Source organism: Sabethes cyaneus, chromosome 3 (assembly GCF_943734655.1).
Source record: "Sabethes cyaneus chromosome 3, idSabCyanKW18_F2, whole genome shotgun sequence".
In the NCBI taxonomy this organism is placed as follows: domain Eukaryota; kingdom Metazoa; phylum Arthropoda; class Insecta; order Diptera; family Culicidae; genus Sabethes; species Sabethes cyaneus.
The window spans coordinates 44415605-44437671 of NC_071355.1; the positions used below are offsets into that span (position 1 = coordinate 44415605).

General features: G+C 41.7%; 1 protein-coding gene across 4 annotated transcripts in view; it reads left to right on the forward strand.

Annotated features, from left to right (window-relative positions):
• The window catches only part of LOC128744201 (unconventional myosin-IXb-like), a 153711-nt gene that overhangs the window by 126899 nt on the left and 4745 nt on the right, over positions 1–22067 (forward strand). For all 4 annotated transcript variants that reach the window (XM_053841031.1, XM_053841032.1, XM_053841033.1 and 1 more), the window contains 6 exons: positions 5054–5243; positions 5332–5415; positions 15790–16338; positions 16402–17794; positions 17861–18916; positions 18987–19075. In XM_053841031.1, the coding sequence (XP_053697006.1) occupies positions 5054–5243; positions 5332–5415; positions 15790–16338; positions 16402–17794; positions 17861–18916; positions 18987–19075 (3361 nt within the window). The remainder of the gene's footprint in view (positions 1–5053; positions 5244–5331; positions 5416–15789; positions 16339–16401; positions 17795–17860; positions 18917–18986; positions 19076–22067) is intronic.

Sequence of the window (22067 nt, forward strand, 5' to 3'; positions counted from 1 at the left end):
GTATCAAAACACGCAATTAGTCAGTACAGATGACAGGCACAGTAACAGCGAAAGTGATGATGAAGAAGTTTTAAATACACTGAGACTTGTACACCTTGAGCTGATTCCAATTCAATACAAAAAGGATATTTGAAAATCTTTTTCTGTATCTCTAGAAATAATCTATGTTGCTTGAATTACATCTTTTTAATAATTATTTCAGACATTTACTTAACCTGGATAAGACAGTTTTTGAACTACGCCATATTAAAGCCCACCGAGTAACAAATTTCAATGCAAGTGTTTCTGTAGAGGGTCATGCAGGGTCAGGCTAGTTTGTTCCGTAGTATTTTTGTTGTACTTTCACATGGGTAATAATTGGCTTGCACGTTTTTATATGTTTGGGAGTCATTGTTATTGAAAGTTGCATGATTTTTACGAGAAAATTCGAATTTTCTTCTCAAATATTGACGATAGCGAGTTACTATATTCTAGAAAAGTATGAAATTTGACTGTTTAAAAATCATTTTCAAACATGTCAAATGTGTTAAAACACTGTGGAAAGAACTGTGTTCAAAAAGTTGATTATCGTGGAGTTTCCACAAAAGTTGTTTCTTATCTCCACAACTATAATAGCTAGAAGGTTAGTTTCTTTGGCATAGTTCTTTATTATAATCTTCTCAAAAAATTTATGAAACATTGTTTGGCTCTATCTCTTACTGCTTAAAAAATAAATTTTCTATCTTACTTTTAGGGGGATTAATCAAAGAATCGTTCATGCCATAAGAAAGAGCTATCCACGCTGAGAAATTTCTCTGAACAAAGTTAACCAGTATAATCAACCACTTCGGCGCAATTAAAAACCGCTTTTTAGATACCTTTGGGAGCTGTGCTGTCAAAAGGTTACAAATGTCCACAGAGAGGTAGAAGGGAGTGCGAAATGTCCTAAAAGTGATCAGAATTGAATATGTATAGTAAATACATGTAAATACATGTATGTAAATACCCGATTTTGTCACTGTCCCGTTTTTGTCATCCCTAAATTCATCATGGGGGTGACAAAACCGGGTCATTACTGTATTACTTTTAGTAAAAGCTTTTTTAGTTGAAATGAGGATAATCTAATACAAATTATTCCTTAGATAAGGAAAGTGGGTTTTGAGTAGGTTTTCTGTTTATCAGGTCACCAATTGCACCACCCACAATTTTTTTTTCTTGCGATGGCACTTGATTATATTTTGGTTCTTGGTTATATTTATCGATATATTAGTAATAACGAAACTCGTCTAGGTTCATGTGTATATTTTCATCCTATTAAGGTGAAATTAGTCGTCATCGAGTCTGCAAATTTCAAAAGCAATTTTTTTGTTTGAAACAAAAGTTCTGTTCGCTGTGTTTAGATTGGCAAGAAGAATACAGTGAATACATTTATATAAACCGAACCTCGCTTTTGGGCACAAAAACTGCTTCCGGATTTTGGCTCCCCGACGAAAAGTTAATGACTGTTAATTTCCCGTTAAGCGGTAGCCTGAATAATATTCATGAATTACGTTAAAACTATATTTATTCGAGACAAGATTTTCATATTGCAGGTTGCAGTGAAACTACTAAAGGCATAGCAACTGCAGGGAAACAGCCAAAGATCTTGCAAACAGTGTTACTATCTAAATGGAACCGTTGCATTACTTCATAATACAGAATACTGTCAGTCGTTTTTCTTCTTCGAACAATATCAATCAAATTGTTTCTATGCTATTTTCTATCTTCAGAATACAGAATACGATTTTGTCACGTTTTTGACCCGATTTTGTCACGTTTTTTACCCAATTTGTCACGCTTTTGATTTATCAAAAGCTTAGTTTGAAAATCATTTTCAAACATGTCAAATGTGTTAAAACACTGTGAAAAGAACTTTGTTGATTATCGTGGAGTTTCCACAAAAGTTGTTTAATATCTCCACAACTATAATAGCTAGAAGGTCACTTTCTTTGGCAAAGTTCTTTATAATAATCTTCTCAACAATTTTATAGAACATTGGTTTGCTCTATCTCTTACTACTTGAAAAATAAATTTTCTATCTTACTTTTAGGGGGGTTAATCAAAGAATCGTTCATACCATAAGAAAGAGCTTTTTCCGCTGTGAAATTTCTCAGAACATAGTTAACCAGTATAAGTAACCATTTCGGCGCAATTAAAAAACACGTGTTTTCATACCTGTGGGGCCTGTGCTGTGAACAGGTGACAAATGTCCACAGAGAGGTAGAAGGAAGTGCGAAACGTCCTAAAAGTGAACAGAATGAAATATATGTAGTTCGTTCTAAGTTATCTGCAAAAAAAAATAAAATTGAAAAAATACCCGATTTTGTCACTGTTCCGTTTTTGTCACCCCTAAATTCATCATGGGGGTGACAAAATCGGGTCATTATTGTATTTTCAACAAAAATTCTGACAAAGTGTGATAAAATGCAAAAACTTCACTGATATATTGGAAGCCTGTTTGTTACATTAATGCAATTTTTCATTCCAAAGTTTTTCGAAACTTTAGCAACACTGGATACGATAGCAGCAGCTCTGACAGCTTTTAGTAAACAAACATAGTGGCACTAAATTTTCGAAAACGTGAATTCTTCTACTGTTAAATTTAGGTCACTTTGCACTATTATGTTGAATTATTTGCAGTTGTATATTTCGAAATAACCATCAAACTATCCCGAAACCTATCTATTATCTCACTTTTCTTCTGCATCTATTGTTTGGTGATCAGTAATTTGACGGGTCGCAAAGATTTGACATGAATAAATGGCAGCTCGCTGCTGGGATTTTACTTGCATTTTGCAATACCAATTGTTTGGATATCATTTACTGAATATCTAAGTGGATTTCGGTCCTAATAAAATTTAATAGCAATTTAATAGGATTAGTTTGAGTTATGGTCAAGAGAAACGGTGAAGTTGCTGCGACTATTTTAGGTCTATTTTTTATTGTGGTATCTGTGTGGTTTCAATTTCTAGCAAGCCGAGGCCGCTCCTGTATGGTACAAACCATAATACCAGTTATATAGCAATCCCCCAAATAACTCAATGGGTGATACTGCGCGTGCGCCCACCGTAATTTCTCAGTTGAACAACAAAGCTGACATATTTGGCATATTGTTGGTGCTTATCAAAGGCTTATCGTCTACCAAAAACCAGCTAAACAAATTTAATTTTTTAAACTGAGAAATTACGATGAGCAAACAGCACAACTCAATGGCCTATTCGGTGAATTGCTGTACTTAAAAAGCAGATCAAAAAGGAGATGGTTTATGTGTTAGTGTTTTTAAGTGCTACCAACATACCGGGAATATAATTAATTTAGCATGGATTATTACTCAATATGTTAGAAGCGTTGTTGGAGCCAAGGTTAGTCAAGAGAGGTGTTCTGATGTTCAAATTTGTTTTTCACCCCCGCTGGGTTACCCTTGACGGTCACCGAAATTTTCAAAGCGGAAACTGTTGAATGTATAAACAACGTCGATGGTTGCTAACCAATGGTTCCGCGCATTTCTGTTCTACAAACTGTGAAAACTAGATCAGCTATTTTAACTCACCTTGGTTGGAGCCTCGCCTCACACATTTATCGCTGAATGATGCACTGTTCACTTCGTTTAGGCTGGAATTAACAAAAAGATGAATTTTCAGCTTGTACCGTGAACGTACCATATTCTGCACAGTTGACATTTTTATGATTCTTACGCTATTATAAGTATTTTAGATTTAAATTAAAAACGTTGATAGTAGCCACTTGTAGCGCAACGTCTAAAATATCAGGTAAAAATATGGGAATTATTAGACGACCAACAATTGAATATATTTTTCGTTATGTAAACTTATCCACGGTGCCAAATTCTGCGCGCTTCCTTGCCCATGTTCCTAATTTTGCGCACCTAAAAAGTAACAATAAATACTCATGTCATGTTATTTTTGTCTTTATACGCTGAACGCACATCGAAAATCCGGCATTAGCCATTACCATAATTAAATTTATGATCCGGCCTTCTTGTGCTGTGCTGTCCGGGTGGCAAAAGAATATTGTTATCATTTTGATTGCCTCATTTTAAATATTTTTTCTCGTGGTGAAGGGTGAATTGATTCGGGTTTTCTGCATACTGAACATTACACTTTAGACAAATACTAAAAATTGTGTTTTCATATAGAAACCACTTCCCCACTCCCTGATAGCTCCATGAAGTTGTACATACAAAAAAGTCAGAAGACATGGTTCCATGAATTGGCGCCCGAGCCGCAACACAGGATTCCAATCAATGCAAGTTAAAGGTTCTACTTGAATTTTCATGGCTCTATACCTTTGCAATTTGGGTGAGATTGCGTATTCTTTCATGATATCTTCGTAGGATACATTACTGCGCAGAGTTTGGAATAAAAAATCTGCGCAGGTAGGTGTTACATTCCGTTATCGAAACTTGACCTTATGTTTTTATACGACAGACTTCGCAGCCAGCTGTTAGAGTACTGTACAGGACAATTGCAGGGCCAGTTGCTATGATCCTATTGACTGTAACAGCCTCTTCTAGCCGAGATTCGTACATACGACGACTTAGCTTGTTAGGCCAGCGTCGTCGACCTCGAAGTCAACTGGGAGGCTCTTATACCGAGTACCAATTCTATAAAGTTGACAAACTTTAAAAAACTGTAGCTACGAAAAATTATCATTATAGAGACCATTTAAAAAAAGGAAACTTAATTTGGTTCATATTAATACAGATTAGTAAAATAGTTTAAAACTCAAATCAACCAATTTATAATCCAAGTCAGACAACGGAAATAATACATTTCTAATCTATAAAATAAAACAAATATATTTACTTGCATTTGCCTATTGCCAATTTGTCAATCAATCAAAACTGTTGGGTTGTTATAGATCTCAAACTACATTCAGTGACTAGAAGTATAACTTAACGATCACTTCATGTGACGTAGAATTCTTATAGGATTGTTATTCAGCGAAAATTGGATTAACCTACTGTATCGAATGCGATTAACCGTTTACCCCTTCTTTCCGTTCCGCATTGAAGGAAAAACAAATCCTTTCGACCCCGGGAGCGACCGAAGAAAGGCCTAAAGAACCTGCAGTCGGTGAAAACCCTTTCGGCCGGGCAGAATCTCAGCAACAACCAGACGGCAGTGAAAACTCGCAAACAACCACTCACCGTAACGGCCCAGTTCCAGATATCGCTGATTGCCCTCATGGAGACACTCAATCAGGTAAAATGCGCGCGAACCCTCTAGATTTGAGCTGACCGTTAAGAACCGTACCTAATGCTGTCTCCGTTGTTCTTCTTCATTATTGCAGGCGAATCCATTCTTTATTCGGTGTATCAAATCGAATCCGAACAAGGTACCGAATCAGTTCGACGATGCCACCATCACAAGACAGGTAAATATTTCTTTGTTTTTGCGACCGTCAAATAAGGAATGAGAATTTTATTGCTCTGTAGTTCATTTTGTCTTTCATTTTAAATTTTAAATGGACGAATTCTTATCAGAACTGACAACTGAAAGCTGCGGATTTGCTAAATCAAACGTTCTATAATATTGTTCCTCGTCGACAGCTGAACTTGAACTAGTCTCTCCTTTATAGACAAAGTCGAGGAGTTGTTTAAATGTTGAGATTGAAAACTTAACAATTAAAGACTGTTTTGTCGTTGTTTGTATCACCACAAAATTATTGCTGCAATCTTTCGTAAACATAGCCTATTCTACCAGATCTTTTCGTGAGAAATTCGTAGAAAAACTAATCTCATAATCATCAGACTTCATAACAAAAAATACATAATATTTTTCAAAATTCATCCCAAATGAAGAGACACCGAAAGGGCAAACAAACCCTTCTTCAAGTGTATGCTAATCACTCTGTACAGGATAAGAAAAGAGTCTCGACTTTTATCACGTACAAGACGTCATATTTCTGGCGGTTTTGGCTCAGCTGGACAACTACAACTGGAAAAGTACAACTCTGCGACAGCTCAATTGCCCTAAACGCTGCAAGCATATCTACCTGGCCGCGAAGGTTTACTGTAGGTAGCGTGTTATTCAGCAGCGACAACCAGGAATCCGTCTACCCGTCGGTCGTACCCGTCAGCTCAATAAATAATCTAAAACAGCTGAGCTCTGGGAAAGAACAAGTCTAGGGTACAGAAGTACGTTTTCGACCTATTTCGGATTTCAATTCTTAACAAAAATTTTATTGTTAATCGTTGTGGAAGTCTGCATTTTAAATAAGACCAAAACAGCAACCACCACTGTAAAGCAGTAACCTATCGGAACGGAAGAAGTAGTCATAAAAGCACAAAAGCAACCTTTTCTACGGGAGAAAATCATTATCCAATCTACAATAACAAAACAAATGCAAGAGAAATTCAGGCTTCGACTCCTCCCAATGCAGCTAGCTCTAGCTAGCCCGGTTTACCTTGGCAATTTTGACATTCTTTCTTCAGTTGTGGTTCTAACCCGGGTCGGAATAGTTCGAAATTTACCTTTCGCTGAGTGATAGCTCGTTTCGAAAAAGACTGCATATTAAAGTGGTGGAATTTGAGATTTATCTTCGACGGTTATGACTTATGAGTGATGTGGATGGGGCAAGCAAAGCGGTTTTTTCAGTACAACAAAAGTTATTATGAACCATGCGGTACAACAATGTACAGATTCGGTTGACTCCTGCTAGTGTTCGAGTGGCATTTGTGGTGCTCCTGTTTGCGGTTAATAGTTTAATGATTGCACTGCTGCTGGTCACCGGATTAATGCTGAAGTTTAAGATGATCGTCACCGTAGGAGTGGTAGGTGGCCGTGATTGCATAAATAAATAATGTTGACTAGTTCAAAGCTTTTAACAAGGACACAAATCACATTCGCTTATTTTGAAACCATATTTTGTGAAGATAATGTGTTTAGCAATTAATTGAGGGTGTAATGGATTTGTACCCTCTTGAAAGGTACCACTTTTAACTCTGGAAGAACTTGAATATGTTACATGAACAAACAACATGAAGATACAAATATTTGATAACCTGAATATGTACAACCGGTTGATATGCAAGCGTAATTCGATACTAAAGGGAGATTTCCCTTTTCAACCAGTTTCAAATACTGGTTTCTGTCTGTAATTACATTTTCTTTGGAAACTGGAATGTCTTTTACTATTTCTCAAAAGTAAATTCTATCCAACTCTTTCACTAATGTTAAAGTATGTTTCTGCTCGCAGTCATGGAAAGGTTGAGTGTTCTGAGGTTTGCTTATCAATAGACATTTTAATTATTATATGGTCAAGCCCAATCATACACATGCTGAATCATTGCTTGAGAAGCATTGTTAAACAAAAATAAAAGTTCAAATGGATTTCTGCCCTAAAACATAGCGCGGTAAACACCATTTCTCCAATTAACCTTGTTGTGGACTGCCACTCTCCAGTTCCTGGGACACCATATACTCGCCCGCCAGATCTTGCTCTACTAAGTGTAACCGTCTAACTCACTGCACTTCTGCACTCCGTTTTCTTCCTACCGGGTTTGAAGTAAACTTCCTTTTCGCAGGGTAATTGTTCGGAATTCTTACAACATGTCCCGCCCCGCCCATATCGTATTCAGCAGGTCCAGCTTCAGCAACTTTATGAATACTGGGCTCGTCCGTACTCCGTTCTCATGTACGCTACCGTGGATCGTGCTCAGCACTCGTCTCTCGAAAACTCCGAGTACTTGAGGGTCCTCCTCAAACGTTGTCCATGCTTCATTGCCGTAGAGAATAACCGGTCTAATGAGCAGCTTGTAGGGGCGCTTTGTACCGGGGGTAGGCTGAGTCTGTTCGATCACAACACGACTTTCGCTAATAGCACGCTCCCGGATGATTTGGGTTCGCTGCATCTTCTTCTATCTGTCGTTCCGCTGATTTCGTGCCGCGTGCCCGATGATGTTTTCTACTACATTGATGGTATGATGGTTTTGATGGTATTCCAACAATCTCCGAGACGGGCTTTTTCCAGTTCGTCCTCTATCGGCAACGCAGCTTGACGTAAATGCGCATGGTTTACGGCGACGTCAAGCTGCTTCAGTTACCCGAGACCGAGGATGGCGTCGAAACCGCATCTTAAGTATCGCTAGGCAGTGGTCCAAGTCAACGTTACCGCTTCCATTGGATACATAGGAACCCAGAAGTCGATGATGTCTGAGAAGTGAGAAGCTGGCTGAACCGCCTGTCGATCAAACCGTAGTCGATCTGTGCTTCTGCCTGCATTGATGGCATCCTGTCCTGGTGTAATTGTGGAGGAATTTATGCTGGAAGAATGTACTACGTATGGTCATGTTTTTGGAGGCAGTAAGGTCGATGAACCTTAGGCCCATTTCGTTGGTCAGCGGGTGTGCGCTAAACCCTCCAATCTCAATACATGACTCCCCTAGGATAAGTGTGGGACTCTAACCCACTAAAACCTCACGGGCGTCTGACCTTAACCCCCCCGGAACTACCGTTAAGTATTACTTCAGGGGGAGGCTGTGTCTGGAGATGGCGACCGTCATAACGTCCACTCCTTCACCGCCCAATTTCTTTGCACCTGTCGAGACGTGTACCGATCCGGAGATGACGACCGTCATAACGTCCACTCCTTCACAGGCGCCCTCACAGGGTTTTGCCATCCTTGATGCTACTACATGCTCCTTCACCGTGCACTTTCCTTGCACCTGTCGAGACGTGTACCGATCCAGAGATGGCGAACGTCATGACTTCCATCTCTTCACGGCCACCCTCGCCGGGTTTCTTGTTGGGCTCAGTCACTGTACCGATGCGTCTGTCAAGATTGTCTGCTAATCGGGATTGGTAGTTTTCGCTGGTCGTTTCTGCACTGTCGTTGCAGTTACAACATAATCTGTGCCACAACGCCGGTGACGGCATTCCACACGAGCTGCTCCCGACACATTTCGCCCACTATGTTCTCCACCGTCAGGGGCGGCATCTCCCTTCGTATTGCGGCAAATCAAGGACATTCAAAAACCACATGCTGTGGTGTTTCTACCGTCTCACTGCATTCCGGGCAGACTGGGGTCGCAGCGTGCCCGAACCGGTGCAAGTATTGCCTGATGCAACCGTGACCCGAGAGAAACTACGTCAAGTAGAACCCGACTTCTCCATGTTTCCTGTTCAACCGGTGTGAGTCGGTACGTCCATCTATCATTCTCGGCCGTATCCCATTCTTATTGCCATTTGCTCAGCGACTCTTCTCTCGCCAGCTTCCGGGCTCCTCTGGTGTTTCTTCGTCCGTAGCAGTCGTTATCTTCCACGAGCATGATGCTGATGGGGCTCATTCCAGCGATAACACATACTGCCTCCGACGATCTATACCGCAATATCGATGATGGCACACTAGCCAGCAGTTTCCGCTTGCTACTACTCGGCCCGTAACAATTCGGCATGATTCTGGCTATCGCATTGATAGCCTTCGCCGCCTTCTCGCAAGCGTAGTCGATGTGGCAGTTGAAGTTCAACCGGTCGTCTATCATTACTCCCAGATGCTTGACCGCGCGCGTTGAAGTACTAATGTGCTCTCCGACGGCGACGACTGCATGTTGTACGGCTTTACGGTTGCTAGCCGGCAGGACCTCCGTTTTATGGTGGGCGATTTGTAGCTTTGCATCATGCATCCAGCTCTCGATAGTTCTAATCGCCTCTGTCACCAGCATTTCTACCTCCTCCAGTAACTCACCTGTCACCGATAGCACGATGTCATCGGCAAAGCCGACGATAGCCGCACCTCTAGGCAGCTTCAGAGACAATACACCGTTGTACAACATCCCGTTCCAGAGCGTTGGGCCAAGGATGGAGCCTTGTGGGACTCCAGACGTCATGTTCATCGTTTTGCGCCCCTAAGCGGTCTCGTAAACTAGCGTCCGATTCCTGAAGTAATCAGTGATGGTAAAAACTCAAAATCTCAAAATTAATCAAAAATCAAAATCAACTGTGAATCATGTCAACTTGATCCTATGCAGGAAAAAATCACACGTGAGTTTTTCTGTTTTCATAGCAAGAAGCACAAACTCACACATATTTCTTCTCACTTGATCACATTATGCTTTGCTTCAACTGCTACCCAGAGCTATGCACATATACATACAAATTCCTTGTTGAACATAGACATTCTCTAGTGCCATACGTAGCTGTTGTGAGTGGGCGTGCGGGAATAAATCGCAAAGTTAAACTAAAACGCACATTTAAATTTCTTGTTTATCTCATTCTTATTGGGCTTGTTACTTTCTAGTTAAGAAAATGTCGATTCCCGCGAAGGAAAAATGTAAATTCCGCCAATAGGTTTGCCATCTTAATTCATGAATGTGTGCTAGGTTTTTCGCTGTTGCTGTTTTCTCTGATGGTAGATTCTCTTTTACTCTCTGGTTCGTTGTACGAAATGCCAGGTGTGGAAGAATGAAGCAAAATGCTCACAGCTGAATTTGGTTCACATCGCTTAGCAACAGAGACATCGCGTATAATAGCGACAGATATTCATATGTGAGTTTTGCGCTTGTGAGCAAGGTTGAAATTTCATGTGCATGAAATCTCATTGAATTTTTTCTGCTATGAAATTTTCAACACTGGAAATAACTTCTCAGTATTCTGCATAGATAGCCCGGAACATGCATTCTATGCAGTGACTCAGCGATGTCCTCCCAGCTGGCACTGTTAAAGGTGTTTTTTACGTCGATCGTTACAACAGCGCAAAAACGATGTCCTCTTCGCCTCTGTTTGAACAACTCGGCTCGCATCATCACTGTCCGAACTTTGTCAACCGTCATCCATTGAAGTATGTCGAAACTAGCTCGTACAAACGCCTAGCACGCTTCTTGGCTACCAAATCCTGCTTCAAGTGCCGATTCAGATGTTTACTGGCACGCAAGAAAGATCTTTAGCCTTGCTGGGCGAGGTTATTCCGCGTTGTTTGATAGTTAGCATCATACCTTATAGTCATATCCCGGATGAATTGTACTCAGTTCGCGGTTTCTAGTTTCGGTTTTCTTGAAAGTTCTTTACTGCCGGTTGTGTTTTTTATCAACTGGATTCAATTGCAACTATTAATATTTGGCAGGGCAGTCTTCAGACACCCCTTGAAAAAGACACCAACAAAGTGTCGAAACGTCGGGAAAACATCAAACCTCAGTCTTGATAAATTTTTCTGAAGAGTGCCCTGCCAAATATTAATAGTTTTTTACTGCCTTTCCACACCTAGGTTCTCCTTACAAGATTTTAGCGTTTGTGCAAGATTGTTTACGTTGTTCGAGCTAAATGTTCTTGACAAATGGCTATCTGGTATTTTGTATTCTATCATTTAGGTACTACTAGTAGTTTGAAATTTGTCAAAAGCAGTATTGGGCACAATTTAGCTAAATCGCTAATTAGCGACGCTAAGTTCTGTTTAGTGAGTTAGCATTTTCGCTAAACTTTGAGTACGTTAGCGAAACCATTAGCTTCGCTTAAAATAAATCCTTGAGATCGCTAACCGCTGAATTGCTGTTTACCTCGCCATTTTTATATTGCACTAGCTGACCCGACAAACTTCGTATTGCCACAAATTAACCTGTGTTGTACATAAATCATGAATCTCGGATGATCTTTGTCACAATCTCGAGTTTTACAAGTTTCTGAGGAGTTCAACCTTAGATGATTCATTTTGGCTGTTACGTAACTATGAAAGCATCCCAGGTATAGCCAATAAGCATCACCAATGCTATTCAAACATAGGCCAATAAGCATTTAAGTCGCCTTAAATGCTAATTAAATGCTATTTTGGCAAAATATACAGCTACTTTACTGATAACCTTTTGACAGTGTTGACAATGCTAATTTACAGCTAATTACCGACACGAAGAATTTGAATACAATTTTGGATGCCAATTTACAACACCTATGCAGTCAAAAAGCTAACATACAATAACGTGCAGTATAAAATGCCAGATACGCTGATTTGCTGCTTATGTTAATGCTTATTAGTTACCAGGAATGGGTAGTTTAATATACAAATTTGCAATTTTTCCTCACAGTAAAGTAGAAAACAACTCCCCTGTCCCCTCATTGCATAGCCAGAAAGCGGATAGTAATATTCGCCATGATTGTACAAAATTTCGCCGAATATCATTTTGCGAAAAACCTTAAGCGGAATGTACCATTTCACGGAAAACTTTTTTGTGGAAAGTACAATTTCGCGATCCTCTCCTTACTCGCTGTCGTTCATTCCAGGAAATACCTGGGTATTTCCCAGGAAAACAAATAAACCTAGACAGTAGTGATTTCTGCCGAGAGTTGCCTCTCCCCTGTGGGCGACGCTTCCGACGGCGGGTCACCGGCAACACTCGCGACCGTATCGTCCTGAATGATCTAGTGTTACTATAGATAGTTTTTGTGGTCTCGTTATTGATTAATGTGTTATGGAAGAGTCTCGAATTTCTCGAGTTCGATTAGTTTTGAGTTTCGCAAAAATTTGTTTTATTTGTATGAGAGTCCATATCTCCCTACCACAGGGGTGAGAGGCCTCTAACTATCATAAAATAAATTCAAGACTCAAAAATCTATTACATGCTAAATTTGCTTCCATTGGCTTGATTAGTTCTCAAATTATAAGGAAATTTGTATTTCATTTGTATGGGAGCCGCACCTCTTAAAAGAAGAAGAGGTCGTAATTCACCATAGAAAAAATTTCTGCCATCTAAAACTCCCACATGCCAAATTTGGTTCCATTTGCTTGATTAGTTCTCGAGATAAGAGGAAATTTGCATTTCATTTGTATGGAAGTCCACCCTCTTGAAGGGGAGATGGGTCATAACTCGCTTTCTAAAGAGGAGAGAGGTCTCAATTCACCATAGAAAAAAACTTGCCTCCAAAACCACTTACATGCCAAATTTGGTTCCATTTGCTTGTTTAGTTCTCGAGTTATGAGGAAATTTGTTTTTCATTTGTATAGGAGCCCCCTCCTAAAGTGGGGAGGGGTCCTAATTCACCATAGAAAATATTCTTGCCTGCAAAAACACCTACATGCTAAATTTTGTTCTATTTGCTTGATTAGTTCTCGAGTTATGAGGAAATTTGTATTTCATTTGTATAGGAGCCCCCCCCCTCCTAAAGTGGGGAGAGGTCCTAATTCATCATAGAAAAAATTCTTGCCTCCAAAAACACCTACATGCCAAATTTGGTTCCATTTGCTTGATTAGTTCGAGTTATGAGGAAATTTGTATTTCGTTTGTACAGGAATCCCCCTCCTAAAGTGGAGAGGGGTCCCAATTCATCATAGAAAAAAAATTTGTCTCCAAAAACACACACGTGCCAAATTTGGTTCCATTTGCTTGATTAGTTCTCGAGTTATGAGGAAATTTGTATTTCATTTGTACAGGAGCCCCCCCTCTTAAAGTGGGAAGGGGTCCTAATTCACCATAGAAAATTTTCTTGCCCTCGAAAACCTTCACATGCCAAATTTGGTTCCATTTGCTTGATTAGTTCTCGAGTTATGAGGAAATTTGTATTTCATTTGTAAAGGAGCCCCGCCTCTTAAAGTGGGGAGGAGTCCTAATTCACCATAGAAAATTTTCTTGCCCTCGAAAACCTTCACATGCCAAATTTGGTTCCATTTGCTTGGTTAGTTCTCGAGTTATGAGGAAATTTGGATGGAAGCCCCCCCTCTTAAAGGGAAGAGGAGTTATAATTCCCCTTATAAAGAGGGGAGGGGTCTCAATTTACCATAGAATAAATTCTTGTCATCGAAAACACCCACATGCCAAATTTTGTTCTATTTGCTTGATTAGTAGTCGAGTTATGCAGAAATTTGTGTTTCATTTGTATGGAAGCCCCCCCTCTTAGTGGAGGGAGGGGTCTCTAACCATCACTAAAACCTTTCCTGGCCCCAAAAACCTCTACATGCAAATTTTCACGCCGATTGGTTCAGTAGTTTTCGATTCTATAAGGAACATAAGGACAGACAGAGAGACAGACAGACAGACAGACAGACAGAAATCCTTTTTATAGGTATAGATTGGTCAGAAATAATTTCACCATTGGCGAAAAGGGGGGGAGGGGCTAAGCCTTGCGAAAGGCTGAGGGCACCTTGCTCTCGGTGTCCCTTTTCAGCTTCTGCTGCCCTCAACCTTTCTCCAGAAGCGAGAGGATGTTGTGTTTGGTGGATCGGCTATATTCGACGGATACGAAGTGCCTCACGATGTCCAACTTCTTCACTCCGGGCTGCAGCTTGCAGTACGAACAATACATCGATTATAGTTGCTTAACTTTTTTCGTCAAGGCTGCTACAAATTATTTAATAACGCTGTCAAATTATTTCTGTACACAATAGTGTTGTTGCGATTGGCGGTGCATAGGTGAACTCATAACCAGTTGGCTGGGTAACCGCATGAATAATCGAAAAGTCAGTTCATTTTCTATGCATATGTAGGAATGTTATCTTATCTTATCTTATCTTATCTCACACTACTATGCATATGTAGGAATGTGATGTCCTAAAACTAGCAATTGTCGATAGTTATTTACGGTACCAAATATACCTACGTATATTTTCAATAAAAAATGTGGTAGTTTTTGGGTAATTGAGATTTAGTGATTAACGAAACTTTCGCTTAGCGGATTAACGGTTAGCGACGCTAAGATTTCGGTTAGCGTTGCCCACCACTGGTCAAAAGAATATTGTTTCTCCAGCTCATTCAGAAAGTAAATGGTGAAAGTTTGGAATTGTCTCAAAATTAGTCAATTTTTGTCTCGGGAAAGGGACGCTGTCCTCTAACCGAAGGACAATAAGCAATAAGCATCACGTAAATATCAGAAATGAAATTGAGTCCACTGGTTTTCGTTTGCTTTTAATTTCACGTGGATTACAGCGAAATTGGAGATTCCATTTTTTGGCGCCGTCTGACATTCTCTTGGTTTTTGTCAAATTCTGCTAGGTAATAGCTGGAAATAGTTTTATTAGCCCTCATCACTGGCTTAGTAATTTGATGCCAACTTGCCACAAAAAGGGTTTTTCCGATCTTAGACAGAGATTAGCGAGCGACCTTGCGCTCTTGTGATGACTTAAAGCATCGCAGACAATGCTGCATGGATTTCGAGAGACCTCGAGAAATCAAACAAACAAACAGCAAAAAAAGCCAACCTACCGGTCGGACAGACGACGACGGATCATGCACATACCAGAGGAGGAAGGCTTCAGGGCCAGATATGGAATCAACAAAATGCATTAGCAGACGAGTGCTAAAAAAGGCGGAAGAAATAATGACACGGACGAGAGAAATGTTTGTTGTTCTTTATCTGCTTATCGGTCTGCCTCCTGCGTGGGTTCTTCCTGATTTTATTATCGGTTCGAAGGTAGAATTACCCGCGTCGTTCGGTCCGCCGGACCGATTGACTGACTAAGACAGAATGGCAAAAAGGAAACACCGGAAGAAGATTACGAGTCCAATCGGTGCGGGGGCTGTAAAAATATGCACCCCACGCAGCCACGTTTTATAGCAAAATTGCAATAAAACTAACTGTTTATGGTGGTAGTGCTGAATGCAAATATGTCGTTTGTCGGGTGGCTTATGCTGTCTGAGCTGTGGGAAAATTCAGTCTTTTTAGCACTTGCAGTTCGCAGAAATTTCACGAGTTTTCTGTTCCTTTTTTCCATTGAATGTGTTTTTTTAAAGAATTGAGTAAACCAAAACAACTTGTTAACGGGATACACACCGGCATTCCGTTACACACACGTCATTCAAGGTTTCCTTTTTATTCTCACTCTCACCCGCAGCTCCGTTATACTGGCATGCTGGAGACGGTGCGGATTCGCCGGGCAGGATACAACGTGCGGCTCACGTACGAAGAGTTTATCCAGCTGTACCGAATTTTGCTGCCGAAGGGTTTGGTTAGTTCGCAGAAGGACGTGCGAGACTTTATGAATACGATGGACCTCAACAAGCAGCACTATCAGCTGGGGCTGACCAAGATCTACATGCGCGAGTCGCAGAAGATGCGGCTCGATATCTGTCTGCATACGCGCATAATCAACAGTATCATCACGATCCAGCGGTGGTTTCGATCGATACTGCAGCGTAAAAAGTACTGCCAGTACCGCAGTGCGGCCTGCACGATCCAATCGTACTGGCGGCTGTACCTGAAGGAGAAGCAGGCCAAGTTTTTGCGCAAAATACGAACGGAGGCGGCCACCATCATACAGAGCACCTGGCGGGGCTACACGGTGCGGAAGTGGTACAACCGGTTGAAGACGGGCGTGCTGGTGATACAAGCGCGGATACGGGGGAATCAGGCACGGGAGCGGTTTAAGGTGAATTTGAGCAAGGTAAGAACTACACTTATTAAAGAACATGAGAAAAACATCTTAAATTGATGGTTTTATTTGCAGAAACTACAACGCGAACGTGCCAAACTGCGCTCAACGCAAAGCCTTCCGCCGGTGGAGCGTGCGTTAGACACCTCGTTCGATACGCCGGAGATTCAACAGCACAAGGCAATCATCGTCGGCGTGGGAGGCAAGAAGCAACCGTCGCCGGCCGTGGGAATCAGTTTCGAGTCGGCTATCGATATAGTCAACAAGAATCAGGCACTTTTTAGTGACAACAGTTTGAGCAGCGCGGACTTCATCGACGACGATGACGATGATGATGACGAAGACGATGAAGACTGCTACGAAGATATGGGTCTGGTGGACGAACCGAGTTACGGTCCGTCGGCAATGCTGAGGCGTGAAATGTTGCTGGATAAAAGTGCTTGCAGCACTAGCTCGGATAGTGGTCTGCTGGATGGATATGGCAGCAGTCAGCATCAGCAGCATGTGAAAGTACCCCTCCAAAGGCAGGACGACGTATTGGATCAGCCAATACGAAAGTACGAAATCGAACGAGCAAGCAAGAGCACATTTGACGATGCCGAACTGGCTAAGTATCGCTATGAACGGGGCTTAGGTTCGATCGGCGGAGCCAGTGGGAAGTTACCGGTGCGACGGGTAGACTCCGGACCATCCCCGAGCCATCGGGTACGGTACGATGCGTACGGTAGCAGTGGCAGTGCTGCTCTCAGTAGTGGTGGAATGATTCGAAATCAAAACCACAGCAATAATAGTTTTAGTTCCAGTAATGTTGAAATCGTTCTTGTACATACGGGCTTAGATAGTCTCTCTTCAGTGGCCACTTCCGGAATTGCCAATAGCGGTGTCGGTAGCAGCAGTGGCAGCGGTTCGCATGCTCCGCTCGTCACTCCCGATCAGTCGCAAAAACATCCTCTCCAGCGGAATCTCAACCGTAATACGATAAGTCAAACGCAACAACAATCCAGTACCACACTCAGTCGCCGCGAGCTCCTGTGCCGCAGCCAAGGCGACGAAATCAACTCCAACTATCATCTACAGCATCTTCAGTCATCATCCCTAACGCCATCGCTGTCGTCTGCCTCGTGTGCAGCCAACTATCAGAACATCCAGTACACTTCCACTCCGACGACGGTCTACCATCAGCAGCAGCAGCAGCAGCAACAGCAACAACCACAATCCCACACCTTCAACAACAATAATAACAACAACACAATCAAACACAACACCAGCTCTTCCAATGCCAACCACAGCAACAGCGGCAGTACGAACAATCTGTACAATTACGTCACTCAACCGCAGTCACGGCAATCTTCAGAACAGCAATACATCCAGTCTAGCAGCATTTCAGGGCTACAAAGTAGCCAACGCACGATGAGCAACTATTCGGACGATTTCGTGCAGAATTACTACAACACTGCTACACCGAAAGGTCTGCACAAAAACTTCGTCAACCCTTTGTGTATTAAAAAAACTAATCGTTTAACTTTTCCACCAGGTAAAGCAGCGGCGCTGCTCGGCACCACCAAATCGGAGGACTCCACCAAGTACCCTAGCGGCAAGGACATCGATTTGACACTGTCGAATGCGAGCGCCCCAGGCGCTGCAACCGGCGGCCCCATTGCCCCCAGCAAAACGCGCCGCATCAAAACGAATCTCAGTGATGACTTCTCGGGAGTGATTACCAGTGGACAGAACAGTGGTGGTGGTGGTTCCGGTTCCGGTCAGACGGCCCTAAGTCGACGGGGTGCCATCGCCGGAATGGATACACTGAAGCGCCGCAATTCGGATCCGGCCAACAAGATTCCTCTGCTGGAGGTGAACCGAGGAAACGATATGTACCAGTCGAGCACACGGATCAACATTGCCGGGCACCAGTTTCGTAAGGTGCAGCGAATTAATAAGGCGGAAAAATGTGCCAGCTGTCAGGAGAGCGATTCTTTCGTGAACGAAGGCTACCGGTGTTTGGATTGTAAGGTGTTGGTGCACACCAAGTGCATCCAGAATGGCGGTATTAAATCACTGCAGTGTGCCGCCAAACGATCGAAGCGGATACGAACGGGAAAGCATGACAAACACGCGCCGATCGGTATGGGAAGCACCAGTACTCCTAACTCTAAGTTTTCCGCTACGCGGGAGTACACCGACTCGACGGATAAGATTATAAGTGATGCCAAAGAGCTCCAGCTGATGCAGGACTTTATCACGCAAAAGATCTGCAAGATGGAAAGCGACTGTGAGAAGCCCTCGGAGGTGGATCGGGTGTTCAAGCAAGCCCTGCGGGAGTTCAAGGACAACCTGGTGGCCCAGTACAGTGTGGCGCACAAGCAGAACTCCGATGTGCTGAACATCAAGTACCGGGATCTGATCGCCAACTTCGAGCAGGTGATCGAAACGACCTCCGGCAAGAAGAACGACTTCCCCCTGACGATGGGTGTGAATGCGTTCCGAGGTTTCATGAATGAATTCATGAACTCACGGGAAACGGAGAAGCCGAAAACTAAGCGGAAAAAAGACAAGAAACGAAAGCACGACGAGCATACCACTTATAATGGTGAGTTGGTCACCCGCGTTAGCCGCTAAGCACTTTTTCAATAACGCATTAAATTTCTGTGCTATTTTAGGTCACACATTCCAGCTGACGATCATCAACATTGCAACGGCCTGCGAAATATGCCAACAGTTTCTCCTCTGGCCAATCGAACGTGGATTGGTAAGTACATCATCATTTTTTCGCCGGCTTCCATTTCTTTCAAACTAGTTTGATTTACTTCGAATGGTACTGATTAATTTGCAAAATTGGCTTATTTTTCACGGTTCCTTTGTATTTTAGATCACACAAACTCTTCACCTTTTATTTGTCCAATGGTGTACATCCCATTTCCATCTTCCTAGCCGCTAATTTCATAAGAATGTTTCTACATTATTGTTTGTGGAAGTCTACTCTCCCATTATATGTACTTTTATCGAATTAATTCTTCGTTTATTTGTTCTTTGGCACAAGTATTTTGTGTCATTGCTTGAAAATTTATGGCGAAGTTACGTTAGCTTGGTAAAGACGTACCCCTTCTTAGGGGTGTCATCAAAACCGTAACTGATACATCTTGAAGTGTAGCTGTAATTTCTCTACTCGGGAAGATCCAGCTCAATGTAGTGATAGGTTCATATTTCAACCAACTGATTATCATCACTATGCAAAGAAGTGCAGTTTCCATTAACTTACTGCATTGTTATACATGCGGCTTGCTAGGCAATGGGACATTTTTTAACCCTTATGTGGATAGAAAAATATGTAATTTTCTCCAGCAGCTTAAAAAACAACGCTGTAATTTATTGGTTGGAACGTTCGGGGCAGAATTTTATTTTTTTGCCTGTCATTGGTGCGAACGTACATAAAAACCAGCGTTTCCCCAGCAGTAGTAGTGAACTTCTAATATATTTTTCTGGAGTTGAATAGTTTCACAGACATTTCTGGTGGTTATGAGAGCATATATTTCAATGCAGGATTACTTTTAGACCTCGCCTATTTATGTGTTGTATTTGGCAAACCTAAAGATTTCCGGCGAAAATTAATTACAGTTTGAAATAAAAACCTCTGTTATAATCAGAGCTTCTTTAACCCTTTATAAGGCCTTGGCAATAAAATTGCCACCAACGAAAAATATTTGTTTTGCGTCTATAATGACATCAATATAATTACAGAAGCAAAATAAAAAATTTTTGTTGGTGGCAATATAGTTGCCACTGCCTTATAAAGGGTTAAAGAACTTACAGTTGGTCGTTTGTCGAACTATTTACTTGTTCTCGCTTCCGAGAGTTAGCCTCGACGGCAAAGATTCGACTAAGATATGCTAAACTGAGACACACCCATTTTTAATACCTTGGTTACCGAAGTGTTGCATAGAATGCGTATCATAGACTCGAAGATGTGACTAACAAATTCCAGATCTATCTCCTACTCGCCAGCCAGGGTAATTCGTGCTCAGGCTTCTCACAAGTCGCAAGTCGCTTTCGACCTGGTCGAACCATCTCGCACGTTAGGACCCTTTATTCCTGGATCCGGTGTGATTATTGAAGTCATCCGGCATCCTTACGACATGTCCGGCCCACTGTAAACTACCGACTTTCGCCAGACGGCTTGCCACGAGCCACGACCTAAATGGGGGCTCACCAAAAATTTAGTTCGCAGTAGAATAGTATACGGAATTCCGATAGGGAGTCACGAACCAAAAAAGGTTGGGTGGAAACCATACACTAGATCACTAGATACAATCGCGGACAAGACACAACACTTATGACTCTTACAAAATGTCAAAAATAAAACAAATTATTCTCAACTTACGTGTCGACCGGTTTCAGGCATCATCTGCCTATCTTCAGGACGAAAGCCGATGTCCAACTGATCACAGAGTTGTTATTGTATCATCATCCATGCATCGTCGTATAAAGAGGGAGAAAGATGTCACAGCTTTTTTTCTTATAAGATTGAAGAGAGGCAAAATTATTGGTGCGTGATCATCATTCATAAGCGGTTTCGCTGCAACGCAAATGAATATTGATTCCCAAGCATTTAACAGCGAAACCTTCTTAATAGTTTTAATTAATTTGGTACTCTCCCAGTCGATTTTATGTACCTGGTTCCCACTATGTGCTGCTACACTAGAATCGCAGGTCCTGTTGTGTTCCACTGCTTTCATATGTTCCTTCAGGCGAGTTTTGGGCTTGCGACGTGTTAGACCTATGTGCAAGGCCGGGCAATCTTTACATGGAATCTGATAAATCCCAGATTGCTCATTATGAAGGAACGAGCCTCCAACTAGAAATAGAGGAAAACGTCCGAATCCATCGGCATCGAAACGAGAGGAACGATCTGCGGCAAAAGTAGCCAATTCCTAGCCTCCGCAGATGACCTTGACATCATTTCTAGCAACTTTGGAACGGCGAAGGGCAGGCTAAAACCGGAGGCTAACAGGATTAGGTTAGGAAGAACCTCCAGAAAAAAAACAACATTCGCCACCCACAGGCAGTGACTATTGACAACGATAAACTGGAGACTTGAGACAGTAACGGAGGACATACGTGTCACTTGATATTTGAATGAAGGTTGCGGATTAGGAATAGATGGGCCCAACGTGCTAAATGGCTCGACTAGGTGTGGAGAGGAATTCTTGATACAGGAACACTTTCCGAACGAGACAGCCTTATTACAGTATGTGCATGATTTTATTTAATCAAACTGATTCTTTTATGCCTGCAATATACCTAAAGTAGATTTATAGCTAAGTAATAGCCACTGTTCGTTACCCTCTTTTGACGTTTATTTAAATGAAATTTAAAAAATTTTAAATTTTTGCCAAATTCAATAAATTTTTGTAACCAAATATGACTCCAGACATGCCACCATAACTTTTTTATGAATGTATCAGATCCCAATGATTGCGAAAAAAATAGTTAAGTACCTTTTTTTCCCACTTTACCATTTCTAAAAATATTTTTCTGAATTTACTCCTAAAAAATGCCATTTTTTCATAAAACTCAAATGTGCGACCCCTAAATCGCGGCAACCAATGTTGACGTCATATAAAAGTTTTGTTGTGACACCCTAAGCTATCATTTGGGGGGTGAGCCCCCGGGTTTTCTGACATAGTGCTATTTTGGGACACTCTAATCCACATGGATAATGTACGTACATAAAGATGGACTAC